At 36.5% G+C, this 12,994-nt stretch overlaps 1 protein-coding gene across 1 annotated transcript in view; it reads right to left on the reverse strand.

Annotated features, from left to right (window-relative positions):
- LOC136039503 (sphingolipid delta(4)-desaturase DES1-like) overlaps positions 1-12,994 on the reverse strand; it is a 53,561-nt gene that overhangs the window by 27,171 nt on the left and 13,396 nt on the right. The window contains exon 2 of the mRNA XM_065723291.1: positions 6,435-6,540. Coding sequence (XP_065579363.1) covers positions 6,435-6,516 — 82 coding nt within the window. The 5' untranslated portion in view covers positions 6,517-6,540. The remainder of the gene's footprint in view (positions 1-6,434; positions 6,541-12,994) is intronic.

Consider the following 12,994-nt stretch of genomic DNA (forward strand, 5'->3'; position numbering starts at 1 on the left):
CTGCCAAGAGATCAAAGTACAGGCAGGTCCCGTCCACACCTAGAATTCGGTGCTTGGCTGCATTAAGTTAAAGCTCAGCCCTCCAATGGCCAGCCATACATGTTTAGGCATGGACAGACTTACGAAACATTACTGACCTCAGAGACTAAGGGGTCAGTTTTCACGAGGGTGGGAGTTGAACTCACGTTCGCCACTCATCTTCGACAAAAAAAAACAATTTGTTAAAAAAAAGTGGATCTTCACATTCAGTTCTACTCTGGTCTCAAGGTAGAGTTGAGTTCGAGCTCTTAAACAAGTTCAACATGAGATGGATTAGAGGGGGATGAAAACAAATAAAAAATCCCACTAAGCAAATCCAGCGCGTAAAAAATAGATTCATGTAGATGGATGACTTCCATTTAGCTCATATTCTCGTGAAAATGGGCACTAGAGGTACATCACCGTCATCTTGACATAACGAACAGAGTTGCCACCAAATTTACAAAAGAAAGTGCCCCAGTATCAGCCAAAATTACAAAAAATTACCAAAGCTAGCAAAAAGTGCGAAAACTGTGCATTACTTAATTTCTTTTTTTACAAAACCTTTCCTTTAGTAGTCCCAGAATTAGGTCTGTGTATATTGGTATATTGTTGACAGTTGTTCTGTATGTTGTTTATTCGTCAACTAGCCAAAGAGCTAGTTAGACAAAATGGCATAAAAAGAAACAAAACGTACCATATCATCTTTTGTGACGACCGAAGAAAAATTATTTTCCCTTATTCCCTCAAACCCAGAACCTAACCCTTAAACTCCCATCCTAAAAAAAACTATCCCCCGAAGTTCTAAATCAATCCCTAGGTTATGACGAAAAAACAGATCTTGACTGCAAGTACTGTGGAGAAATATTGGCTTCAAGTACCAGTTGTATAGCTTCACGTGATTAGCTAGGTGTTGCGGACACTTACCGATTATTTAAAAAAGATAGTAAATTAGTCATTCTAAATGTCCCGTAATTTTTTCTGATCAACACTAGAAATATGTCACATATAAAAGAATGATTATTTATATAAAAAAAAGTATTGCTATTAGTGTTGGAATCAATAATTCAGCCTTATTTGGCAATTCATCATTCATGTTTTTCAATTTTTCACGACGAGATTTTATGTTTTTGTATATTGATTTTTTGATGCCTGAAACTTCGTTAGAAATTAATTTTTACGCTAAAATGTCCACTAGTAAAATCGTAACCATTTGACGTGTGAAAGTGGACTTGAACTGGGCATGTGGCCACAACCTATCGATGGAAAAATTTGAGCTCGAAAAACGTCCTAACGGCATACCTGACCAGAAATCTTCTTTTTATTAAAGATATGATATTTTCGAACTATATCCCTTCAAAATACAAAAGTCTTTATTATTTCAGTACCGATATTTATTTTTTGGCAATCTCAATCACTTCTCGAGCAAACTTCCCTTTCCATGTTTAATATTTGTCTTAAGATAAAGAATACAAACATTAGTAAAACGTGATAAGTCATAAAATATAAGTAGAAATCGTGACTCTGAACACCCAATGTGCATATAGAAAACATAAGACTCCATGACTCCAACACGTGAGTTAGTCAACATGACTTTAGGAATGCGAAAAACCAGATAAACTATTTTAAAATTACATAGGCTTTATAAAAAGGATAAAGTTCGCGGAAAAACATCGAGTAGTATCCTAATTTTGCATAAAATCAAAAATAGCGTTGAGAAGAAGTCAGAATTTGCATCTTTTCGGCACGTTGGTTCGGGGTCCAATAAGATACTAGCATCTAGTTTTAGGTATCCCAGTATATAGTTTGGGTATCTCAGTATCTAGTTGTGTATCCCAGTATCTAGTTTGGATGTCCCAGTATCTAGTTTGGGTATCCCATTATCTAGTTTGGCTATCTGCAACGAACATGTTGCAGATAGCAATCTTGTCGTTGCAGATTGAAAAATTGTTTAAAAATTATTTCTAGATATGCTTTATTTTTGTAATACTAATAAAGAAAAGGTTAGGAAGCTTACGAACCACAAAATGATCTCCAATATAATCCTGTTGATTAAGGGGGAATTGTAACCTTAATCTTCACTTTTCCATTCCCCAACAGATTATTATTCTGGAAGTTGTCGACATTCTAATAAATAGTATTAATACGAATCGAAGCGCTACCTCCGAGTCCCTAAGCTACAGCATAAACCAGGGGTTCTTAACCAGGGACACGGAAACCCTGAAAGTACGAGACAGATTCTGTGAGGTGACTTCATAAAGGATTTGGATACAATTATATAATAATACGGTACATATGTTATTTATAGTCGAGAATTTTGTAGCTGATTCAAGGGAGGGAGGACGATGATGATAAAACATTTAAAAAAGCGCGGGTCTGGAAACGGGTTGGTAACCAATATGATTTTGATCATATTCATATCGGTTCATATCGGTTGGTAACCGATGATGATTTTGAGAAATAAAGGAGCGTGGGAGAGGGCCTAGTTGCCCATCAATCTTTTGATTACTTAAAAGGGACACTATAACTTTTAATTTCCGTTCGAATAAGCCCTTTCCCAATATTCTAGGACCACTGGGTCGATACGATCACCCCTGGAAGAAAAAATAAAATAAAAATGAACTCGCATCCGTGATCTTTCTTCTGGCAAAAAATTCAAAATTCCACATTTTTGCACATAGGATCTTGAAACCTCTACAGTAAGGTTCTCTCATACGTTGAATCTGATGGTGTGATTTTTATTAAGATTCTTTAACTTTTAGGGGGGGGGTCCCACTTTTTAAAAAATCAGACACATTTTCCCAGACTTGTAGCCTCTGACGGGTAAGATGAAACTTAATAAACTATTGATATCAAACTTCCACTTTTTAGAGTTTCGGTTGCTATTAAGCCGGGTCGCTCCTTACTTACAGTTCGTTACCACGAACTGTTTGATTAGTTTTCTTATTAGTAGATATAAGAAAATCAGAGGAGATCCCGCCTTGCCGTCCTTTCACCCCAATAACAATCCCGAATCTGTAACAGGGAGTTAAATAATTTCTGAGACCACAATGGCTAAGCATGAGAAAACGAAAAAAAGAGAAATATTCCTTATTTTTCGACATTTGGAAAGTAAAATAGTCCTTGATCTAAGTTCGGAGAGACGTCCCTGTAGGATGTGAATTTTCTCAATAAAAATTTAGTAAATTTAGTAAATTTAGTTGTAATATTTAGTAAATTTCTAATATTTTGTAAATTTAGATGTAAATTTAGTTGCCGACTTTGCTTCGTTCAGGAACTATCCGTAAAGTCGATCAAATAGGCGTATTTTCCGTATTTTTATTTCTAAGCAACAGCCAGGAAAGAGAATGGCATTAAGGGTGATTATTTAATTGAAAAGACAGTACAAAAAAACGTAATAAAAAAATTTATCAGGGGGTTCAAATTTGAATTAAACCTAAAAATTTCGAATGTGCGAGTCTCGGTCAACCTCTTTTCTTACGCTATCTTGCCAGAGGTGACAGAAGTACTACGTCATTCTGACGCCTTTAAATGCTCAAATTTTTTGGAATGACCTGAAATGAAAGTTCAAATTTGGTGCTCAGCAATATAGGCCTACCCATTTCCTTCATTTTATCTTTCTTTTTAACCCCACTTCTCATGAATTTGCGGTTGTTTGGAAAACCCTGCCATCTTTATCAAACAGTGCTAAGGCCCATAGAAAAGAAATACCTGAGAGTAATTATTTAATTTAAAATAGCTGATTCTTAAAATGTAGTTAAATAAAGAAAGTAATAAGAAATTAATGTCCAAGTCAATAAAGTAATTAAGGGAAAAAAGAAAAGGAACATAATAAGTTTATTTTAATGAGCAAAAAAATTATTTAATCAAAATCCAACAAATTCTCCGCATAGCAAAAATCACGTTGATGTTCCCCTTGAACGGTTATGTTCTCCTTGTGATTTTCTGAAAAGCCTACACCTTTAACTTGCATCGAAAGGACAAGGTACTTGTATCTTTGAATTTATTTAGTATCAGTTCTTTCCATTTACTGAGCCAGAGTTTTATTACTTAGAGAATGATATAACCCTGCTTGAAACATAGGAAGTTTTCCCTATTTTCACTTGCTTTTCATTCCTTTTCAACATATGTTTTTATGGAAAACCCGAAAAGTGGCACTTGTTGAAATTTGACGTGTCAAATTTTGCAAACGCACAGTGTCAAAATGACGCCAAAAGTGTCCCTTTGGCAACTTGGTTATAGAGGAAAACAAATTTCGTAATAACAGGGTAGCATTAAAACCTATCTTTGCTTACCAGACACAATTGTAAAATACCTTGAGTTTACAGATCTAAGGAACATACAAAAAGAGATTCATCTTTTTATGAATAAATTCATTAATAATTTAGATTACAAGTGCGTGGACTAATCACTGAGAAATAGGTGCCCAAAAGAGCTAACCAACTCCAACGGTGAGAACTCCTGCCAGCTTTTCTGCATTCAAATACCCCAAGGGGAAAAAATGCGTATAATTCGCATAGTTGCTACACATGGGTACAAGTGTACCCCCTTGCCCATCCTCAGTGATCCACTGGCTTCCTATTTATGAAACCAAACACTTTAAACTGCTTAACTTTTTTAATTTAGAAAAAAGAATAAAAATTCAGAGTCTATAATAGTCTATATAGAAGACTAATTTATTATAGACTCCTATGATAGGGATCTATAATAGTCTTGTCTTTTTAAACTTCTTTTTAAATTTAGCTATTTTAAGTAAATAAATTTAAAAAAACAAGATATTTCCATGAAAAGCAATGAGCATATTTAAAACTTAAAACGAGCTGATGTTAGCGATCGAATAAGCCTTTTCCTGATGTTTCAATTACCATTCGTTGTGTATGATGAGACCAGGAGATAATTAATAACAAGCCAAATCTACTCTGCATAACTCCAGAATATTTATAATGATTTTGTAATATACCTTTTGTATTACATCGGAAAAAAATTCGGTGCTTACTGATAGAATATACTCTTAATAAATCACTCATCCTCTCCCTCCACTTCCCCGTTATTAAACACTCCACCCCCTAGACCGTACACTACTCCATTCCTCTTCCTACCCACCAAAAATCTGATTGCCGACGCATCAAATGACCTTAATATCACTCTACCGCCCTCCCTCAAACCCATATCTTTCTTCTGATTTTTTCCTGCTAGAGACGGTCAAACATGCTATGTTTAAATCTAATTGATACAATCGTTTAGAAATGTATATCAAACAAAAAAACAAACTCCTCCCCTCTTCCCTGTATATCCCTTCCTTTTTTTAGACCGCAACCGGTAATCTGGTACTATTATCTCGTTCTAAACTAGCTATAGTAACAATAGACAGGTAATATCATTCTGTTTCCCATTCAACACTTACATAATATACTATTTGTTACAACAACAAAAGAGAGAATAATGAGGACTTTTTTCCCAAGACAGTGAACCAACAAAACCTATTTGAATATTTCGGCCCTATATCTAAGAGCCGTCTTCAGCAAAGAAAAAATAAAAAACAATAAAACACTTACAATAAACGTTCTCAGTTAAAAATCCATTTTTTTTTATTTTACAATATGCCAAGGCTATTTTAAAATAAAAAAAGTAATAGATATAGGGCCGAAATATTCAAATAGGTTTTGTTGGTTCACTGTCTTGGAAAAAAAATCCTCATTATTCTCTCTTTTGTTGTTGTATTATGGAAAGGCAGTGTGGTCTTCGTCATAATATACTATTTGTTACAATGAATATTGAAGTCTAGTACCACATCCCCCTTTTGCTTAGATATATCCCTAGCCTCTATCCAAAATTCACTAATTTTATTGACTTATATTGTTTGTTTTTTTCCAGTCATTTATTGACTGCAGTTGGTTTATAATGTCCACTTGGAAAAAGGCAAAGTTTTGTATATACCCTAGGGTTATTTCCCGACACTAAGGGGGTGGGGGGGGAATCGTCACCATAGCAACAATCATATTTAGAAACAGTGTTGAATTTGGAATAGAACAGTATTATTCTTTTACTGTTATTGTAGCCAGTTTAGAATTGAAAATATTAACTTCGATCACCAATTCAAACCCTAGTCACTTCCATCTCTACCAGATTACTAGCACATACTCCGATTGAATATTACTGTGCCCTTCCCTTTATTCCCCTCCCTTCTCCTGCAAGAGAATCACAGATCCAAAGGTTTCAGTAAAATTATTTTATTCGCTCAGAATTTATGACAAACAGAAGGCCCTCTCTAACCTCTCCTTAGACCATGACCCTCTCACACTTCTCCTTCGCCACCCAATTACTAACACATTGACAACTACCCTACCATTATATCCTTCCGTGTGAACCTAGTGGTTAGGTGGTACAAGGTTTAAAATAGTTCCGATATAGCTTACCAAGGATTTCTTTTCTTCTAGGTGCATGAGGCTCTTGATCTTCCGTCCACTCAAAATCTGTCCTCGACACATGCTGTCCCATCTTTAACTGAACAAATAAGAATACCTGCAATTTTCAAACTACTTGTGAAACGGATTAGGCAACTGATAAGACAAATTATAATAAATGCTTTCAGTTGAAAACTAGCTCCAATGGTGTCGAGAGCCATGACGGCTTTTTCACTTTCTTTTCTTTAGGTTTGTGTTAATAAACTGACCCTACCTGCATGGATATCTGGGCTGTTTAGTGTGTGTAAAACTGAGGCATCGTTTTACTGAACCCTGTTCAACCCCGCACATCCCGTTTAGTTTAACCCCCTTTAAACTTCACCCTAATTAACTCAACCCACATTCAACTCAACCCCGTGCAATTTAAACCTCATTGAACGCAACCCTATTTAAATCAGCCCCCAAGGAATTCACCCTTATTTAACTCAACCTCCGTTTAAACTCAACTACAATGCTACTCAACCCCCTGCTTAACACAACCCCTATTCAAACCCACTGCTGCCATCATGAAATTCAAATGCATTCGAGCACTGGACACGGAAATTTTTGATAATTTCAAATGCATTGGACAGAAGGATAAATTGTTGTTTTTATAAGGGAAGGGAAATAGTTTTGCAATAAATCAGCATAAAAACAACACTTGCCTAAGAATTAACCAATGAATAAAGATCATTTCATTCAAGTCAAATTTGTTACTTTCGATGAAACGGCCTGAATTACATTTATAGGTATATTGTTGATTTAAGGAATGTTCACCTGAATGGGGTTGATCTAAATGGGGGTCGTGTCAAATAGTGTTGTGTTAGGCGGGAATTTGGTTGCATGAGGTGGATAGGAACTTAGTAGGAATTGAGTTACATGAAAGGTTAGATTGCAGGGCTTAGTTAAACGAAGGTTATTGTAAAGGGGGGAGGGTAAGCTGCATGACGGTCGAATTGCGCAAGGATTAAGTTAAATGGATTCAGTTACACACAATTGAGTTAACCGAGGGTTCAGTTGCACGGGAACCGGGTTGTTTTTATTTCTAACGAACTGGAGGCTGGCCGGAAGCTCTACAACAATTAATATGTCATCATACCCGAAGCGAGCGGGCACATTTCACGTCTTTAGAGCCTCAATTAAACAGTAAAGGTGGAATGTGATTGTTTGAATTGGCAAAGTTTTACAACAAAATATATCTAAAAAAATAACAGAAAAATCGAGAGTTCAGTTTGTAATGAAAACGAGCTTCCTACGCAGTTATAAGTCTTTGGCAATGGCTGACAACAAATAAAAAAAAAAAAAAAAACAAGAGCTAAGAGCTCATATGGCACTTGTGACGAGGCGAGAAGAGCTAAGAGCCAAGAGATAATATGGTATGAGCTCTAACAAAATTCTATGAATCAATAGATTGATTTAAAAAAGAAAATAAGAGGCTTAATGCCGGTCAGGATTTAAAATAAGAGCTCTGAGTCACGATGTCCTTCTAAATATCAAAATTCATCAAGATCCGATCACCCACTCGTAAGTTATAAATACCTAATTTTTTCTAATTTTTCCTCTCCCTTTAGCCCCCCAGATGGTCGAATCTGGGAAAAACGACTTTATCAAGTCAAATTGTGCAGCTCCCTGACACGCCTACCAATTTTCATCGTCCTAGCACGTCCAGAAGCACCAAACTCGCCAAATTACTGAACCGCTCCCCCCAACTCCTCCAAAGAGAGCGCATCCAGTACGATTCTGTCAATCATGTATCAAGGACATTTGTTTATTCTATCCACCAAGCTTCATCCTGATTCCTCCACTTCAAGTGTTTTTCCAAGATTTCCCCCTCCAACTCCCCCCAATGTCAAAAGATCTGGTCGGGATTTGAAGTAAGAGCTCTGAGACATGAATTCCTTCTAAAAATCAAATTTCATTAAGATCCGATTATCTATTCGTAAGATAAGATAAGATTTCATTAAGATCTGGTCACCCTTTCGTAAGTTACAAATACCTCAATTTTAAAAATTACCCCCCCCCAATTCCACCAAAGAGAGCAGATCCGGTCCGGTTATGTCAGTCACGTATCTTAGACAGGTTTCTATTCTTCCCATCCAGTTTCATCCTGATCTCACCGCTTTAAGTATTTTACTAAGATTTCCGGTCCCCCCAGCTGCCCCCCCAATTACGGTTGATCCGGTTGAGATTTAAAATAAGAGATCTGAGTTACGAGGTCCTTCTAAATATGAAGTTCCATGAAGATCCGATCACTCCTTCGTAAGTTAAAAATACGTAATTTTTTCTTATTTTTCAGAATTAACCCCCCCCCCAATAGAGCGGATCCGTTCCAATTATGTAAATCACGTATGTAAGACTTCTGCTTATTTTTCCCACCACTTTTCATCCCGATACCTCCAATCTAAGCGTTTTCCATGATTTTAGGTTCCCCCACCCCAAACTTCCCCCAATGTCACCAGATCCGGTCAGGATTTGAAAAAGAGCTTTGAGACACGATATCCTTCTAAATATCAAATTTCACTGAGATCCGATCGCCCGTTCGTAAGTTAAAAATACCTCTTTTTTCTAATTTTTCAGAATCAACCCCTCCCCCAACTACCCCAAAGAGAGCGGATCCGTTCCGGTTATGTCAATCATGTATCTAGGACTTGTGCTTATTTTTCCCATCAAGTTTCATCCTGATCCCTCCACTCTAAGTGTTTTCCAAGTTTTAGATTTCCCCCTCCCAACTCCCCCCAATGTCACCAGATCCGAAGAGCTCTGACACACGATACCCTTCCAAATATCAAATTTCATTGAGATCCGATCACCCGTTCGTAAGTTAAAAATACCTCATTTTTTCTAATTTTTCAGAAATACCCCCCCCCCCCAACCAACCCAAAGAAAGCGGATCCGTTCCGTTTATGTCAATCATGTATCTAGAACTTGTGTTTATTTTTCCCAACAAGTTTCATCCCGATCCTTCCACTCTAAGTGTTTTCCAAGTTTTAGGCTTCCCCCTCCCAAATCCCCCCCCAATGTCACCAGATCCGGTCGGGATTTAAAATAAGAGCTCTAAGACACGATATCCTTCTAAACATCAAATTTCATTGAGATCCGATCACCGGTTCGTAAGTTCAAAATACCTCATTTTTTCTAATTTTTCAGAATTACCCCCCCCCCCCCCAACTACCCCAAAGAGAGCGGATCCGTTCCGATTACGTCAATCATGTATCTGGGACTTGTGGTTATTTTTCCCATCAAGTTTCATCCCGATCCCTCCACTCTAAGTAGTTTCCGAGATTTTAGGTTTTCCCCGTCCAACTCCCCCCAATGTCATCAGATCCGGTCGGGATTTAAAATAAGAGCTCTGAGACACAATATCCTTCCAAACATCAAATTTCATTGAGATCCAATCACTCCTTTGTAAGCAAAAATACCTCATTTAAAAGAACCAAATGGTTTTCACGGTTTAAGGCAGTGTTTCCAAACTTGAAGGCGCACCTCCCCGGGGAGGCACGGACTAGTTTCAGGGGAGACGCGAACATTGGCCAGGATGACAAAGAAGTCAAATGAAAGAAAGACTACGCAGTTGCACAAATTTTTTTAACCCTTTTGCGATGCTGCCGAATACTCCGTTAAGAGACGATCTCTTAGACGATTTTTGCGATCAAGTAGTTTCTAGTTTCTCAGATACGTATTACAAAATTCAGCTTACAAGTAGGAAGAGGCACAAATAGAGGGCGGGGGAGCAATTGCCCCCTAGACTTTTAAAATTACCACGAAGTCATCGCTACCCCCTGTTTTAGGTATGTTGGCTCAATGTTCTTTTTTTCAGCAACTTCATAAAAAAAAATAATAAAAAAAAACCTCGTTTCCCCCTACATTTTCGTGAATTGACGCTGCTGCAAGTAGGATGTTTTTGGTGTGTTGAAGATGGTGTGTGAAGATATATTTTTTTTGCAAACTCATTTCTGGCAAAGCCACATTCAGTGAAAATTTTAATATAATTGACAATTTTTGTAATGAAAAAGGCATATTATAGAAAAATGCACAGGACTTGGTAGAGACGGTGCAAAGTCAATGTCAGGACACAAAACTAACCTCCTAGCACAAATTAAAAGAAAACACTCCCAATGCTCTCTGGACACACAAGATGCTTCACAGACCAGCTCTAGCTTAAATTAAACAAAAAAAACAAGTTTTTTTAAATGAAAGTAAGGAGCGAAATTAAAACTTTAAACGAACAGAAATTACTCCGTATATGAAAGTGGATTTTCCTAGTTTGACGCTTCCTCTTGACTCTACATTTTAAAACAGTAAAAAACTTTAGAGTAAAGAGCGGGGCGTTGAGGAGGAAAAGCCCCTTTCATATACGGAGTAATTTGTGTTCGTTTTAAGTTTTAATTTCGCTCCTTACTTTCATTTAAAAAAACTTGTTTTTTTTTGTTTAATTTCTGGACGTTTTTGAATTAATGCATTTTTTATCTTGGTTCTCCGCGCATAAATAATTAAAACGAAATTTGCATATTAATTTTTTGGGCTAAATGGCTTTTTCATAGTTTTAATCGGAAGATTTTGAGAAAAAAGGAGCGAGAGAGGAGGCCTAGTTGCATTCCAATTTTTTGATTACTTAAAAAGGCAACTACAACTTTTAATTTTTTACAAACGTTTTCATAAGTAAAAAATATACGTAACTTACGAATTAACTTACGTAGCGAACTTCTAAATTCGTATGTTTTATTGCCTATATGAGGGAGCTCACCCCTCGTCGATACCTCACTCTTTACACTAAAGCTTAAATTTTGTCCCAATTCCTTAAGAATGACCCCTGAATCACAAAAGCCGTATAATAAATAGTTGAAATTACTAAAAATACTTTAGCGTAAAGACCGAGGTATTACGAAGAGGTAAACCCCTCATATGCGTAATGATTTATGTTCGTTTTAAGTTTTAATGCTGCTCCTCACTTTCAGTAGAAAAAACTTTTCATATTTATTTTTTCATTGTTTTTTCAAATAATGCTAGAAAATCCTGCGCCCCCTCCATTGAAAGTCTCTTCCCCACGAGATGTTCCTCCATGGAAATTTCTTCCCACGTAACCCTCCCCCTCAACTATCTCCCCAAACCAAAAAAAAATCCCCCTGCAAACGTCTGTACACTTCCCAGTAACCATTACTATATGCAAACACAGGTCAAAGTTTGTAACTTGCAGCCCCTCCCACGGAGACTCCGGGGGAGTAAGTCGTCCCCAAAGACATAGTTATTAGGTTTTTCGACTATGGTGAATAAAATGGCTATCTCAGAATTTTGATCCGGTGACTTTGAGGAAAAAATGAACGTGGGAGGGGGCCTATGTGCCCTCCAATTTTTTTGTCACTTAAAAAGGGCACTAGAACTTTTAATTTCCGCTATAATGAGCCCTTTTGCGACATTCTAGGATCACTGAGTCGATACGATCACCCCTGGGGAAAAAAACAAACAAAAGAACAAATAAACACGCATCCATGATTTGTCTTATGGCAAAAATGCGAAATTCCACATTTTTGTAGATAGGGGCTTGAAACTTCTACATCAAGGTTCTCTGATACGCTGAATCTGATGGTGTGATTTTCGTTAAGATCATATGACTTTTAGGGGGTATTTCCCCCTATTTTCTAAAATGAGGTAAATTTTCTCAGGCTCGTAACTTTTGACGGGTAAGACGAATTTTGATGAAACTTATATATTTAAAATCAGCATTGAAATGCGATTCTTTTGATATAACTATTGGCAACAAAATTCCATTTTTTAGAGTTCGGTTACTATTACTACAGTTACCTTACTACAGTTCGTTAACACGAAGTTTGAAAAGTATGAATGAAGAACTTATAGACGTTTTTTTTTTTTTTTTTTTTTTTTACAAAAGTAACAAAAGCTATAACCTAAATAATAAACAGTTTATTATAAGTGAGGTTATTTACAAAGTGGTGTGACAATATGGGAGTTACTCACACTTCCCTTTTGTATTCTTGTGAAGAACGCTGGCTATCTTGTGCAAAGGTGATTTCAAAGGATACATGAACTTGTAAATTGCAATTTTACCGAAGAAAAAATTGCCGAAGACGCAAAGAGGTTTAGCGGCGGTAATTTAATTGTTAAACTGACATGCTTTGCGGATATTTTAGGAAAATTATGCTTTTTAAATAAATCGATATAAAGGCCAAAAATACATCTGATGATTAAAAAAGATAACGTGAAAACATTCATAAAAAAAAGTACAGCTACGGAAGGCAAATTTGGAAGAAAAAAATTGACCAGTTTCCACTTTTAAATTTATGCACCCAAGACAACATAGAAGCAAACAAAAATCTATTTGGTGAACACGTGGATACTTTACTAATTAATTTCTCTAATTATTTTGATGATCTCGATTTTATAAAATATGCATGGGTGCCGGAAACATTTATCAACGAAGAAGATGACGAATTTGAATCAACAAGTAATAAGACAGATAGTTTAAAATAACCTTTTCAGATTGCTTCTCTCATTCAATTTTGGCTAGATATTAAGAA

Source organism: Artemia franciscana, chromosome 19 (genome assembly GCF_032884065.1).
Source record: "Artemia franciscana chromosome 19, ASM3288406v1, whole genome shotgun sequence".
Lineage (NCBI taxonomy): Eukaryota > Metazoa > Arthropoda > Branchiopoda > Anostraca > Artemiidae > Artemia > Artemia franciscana.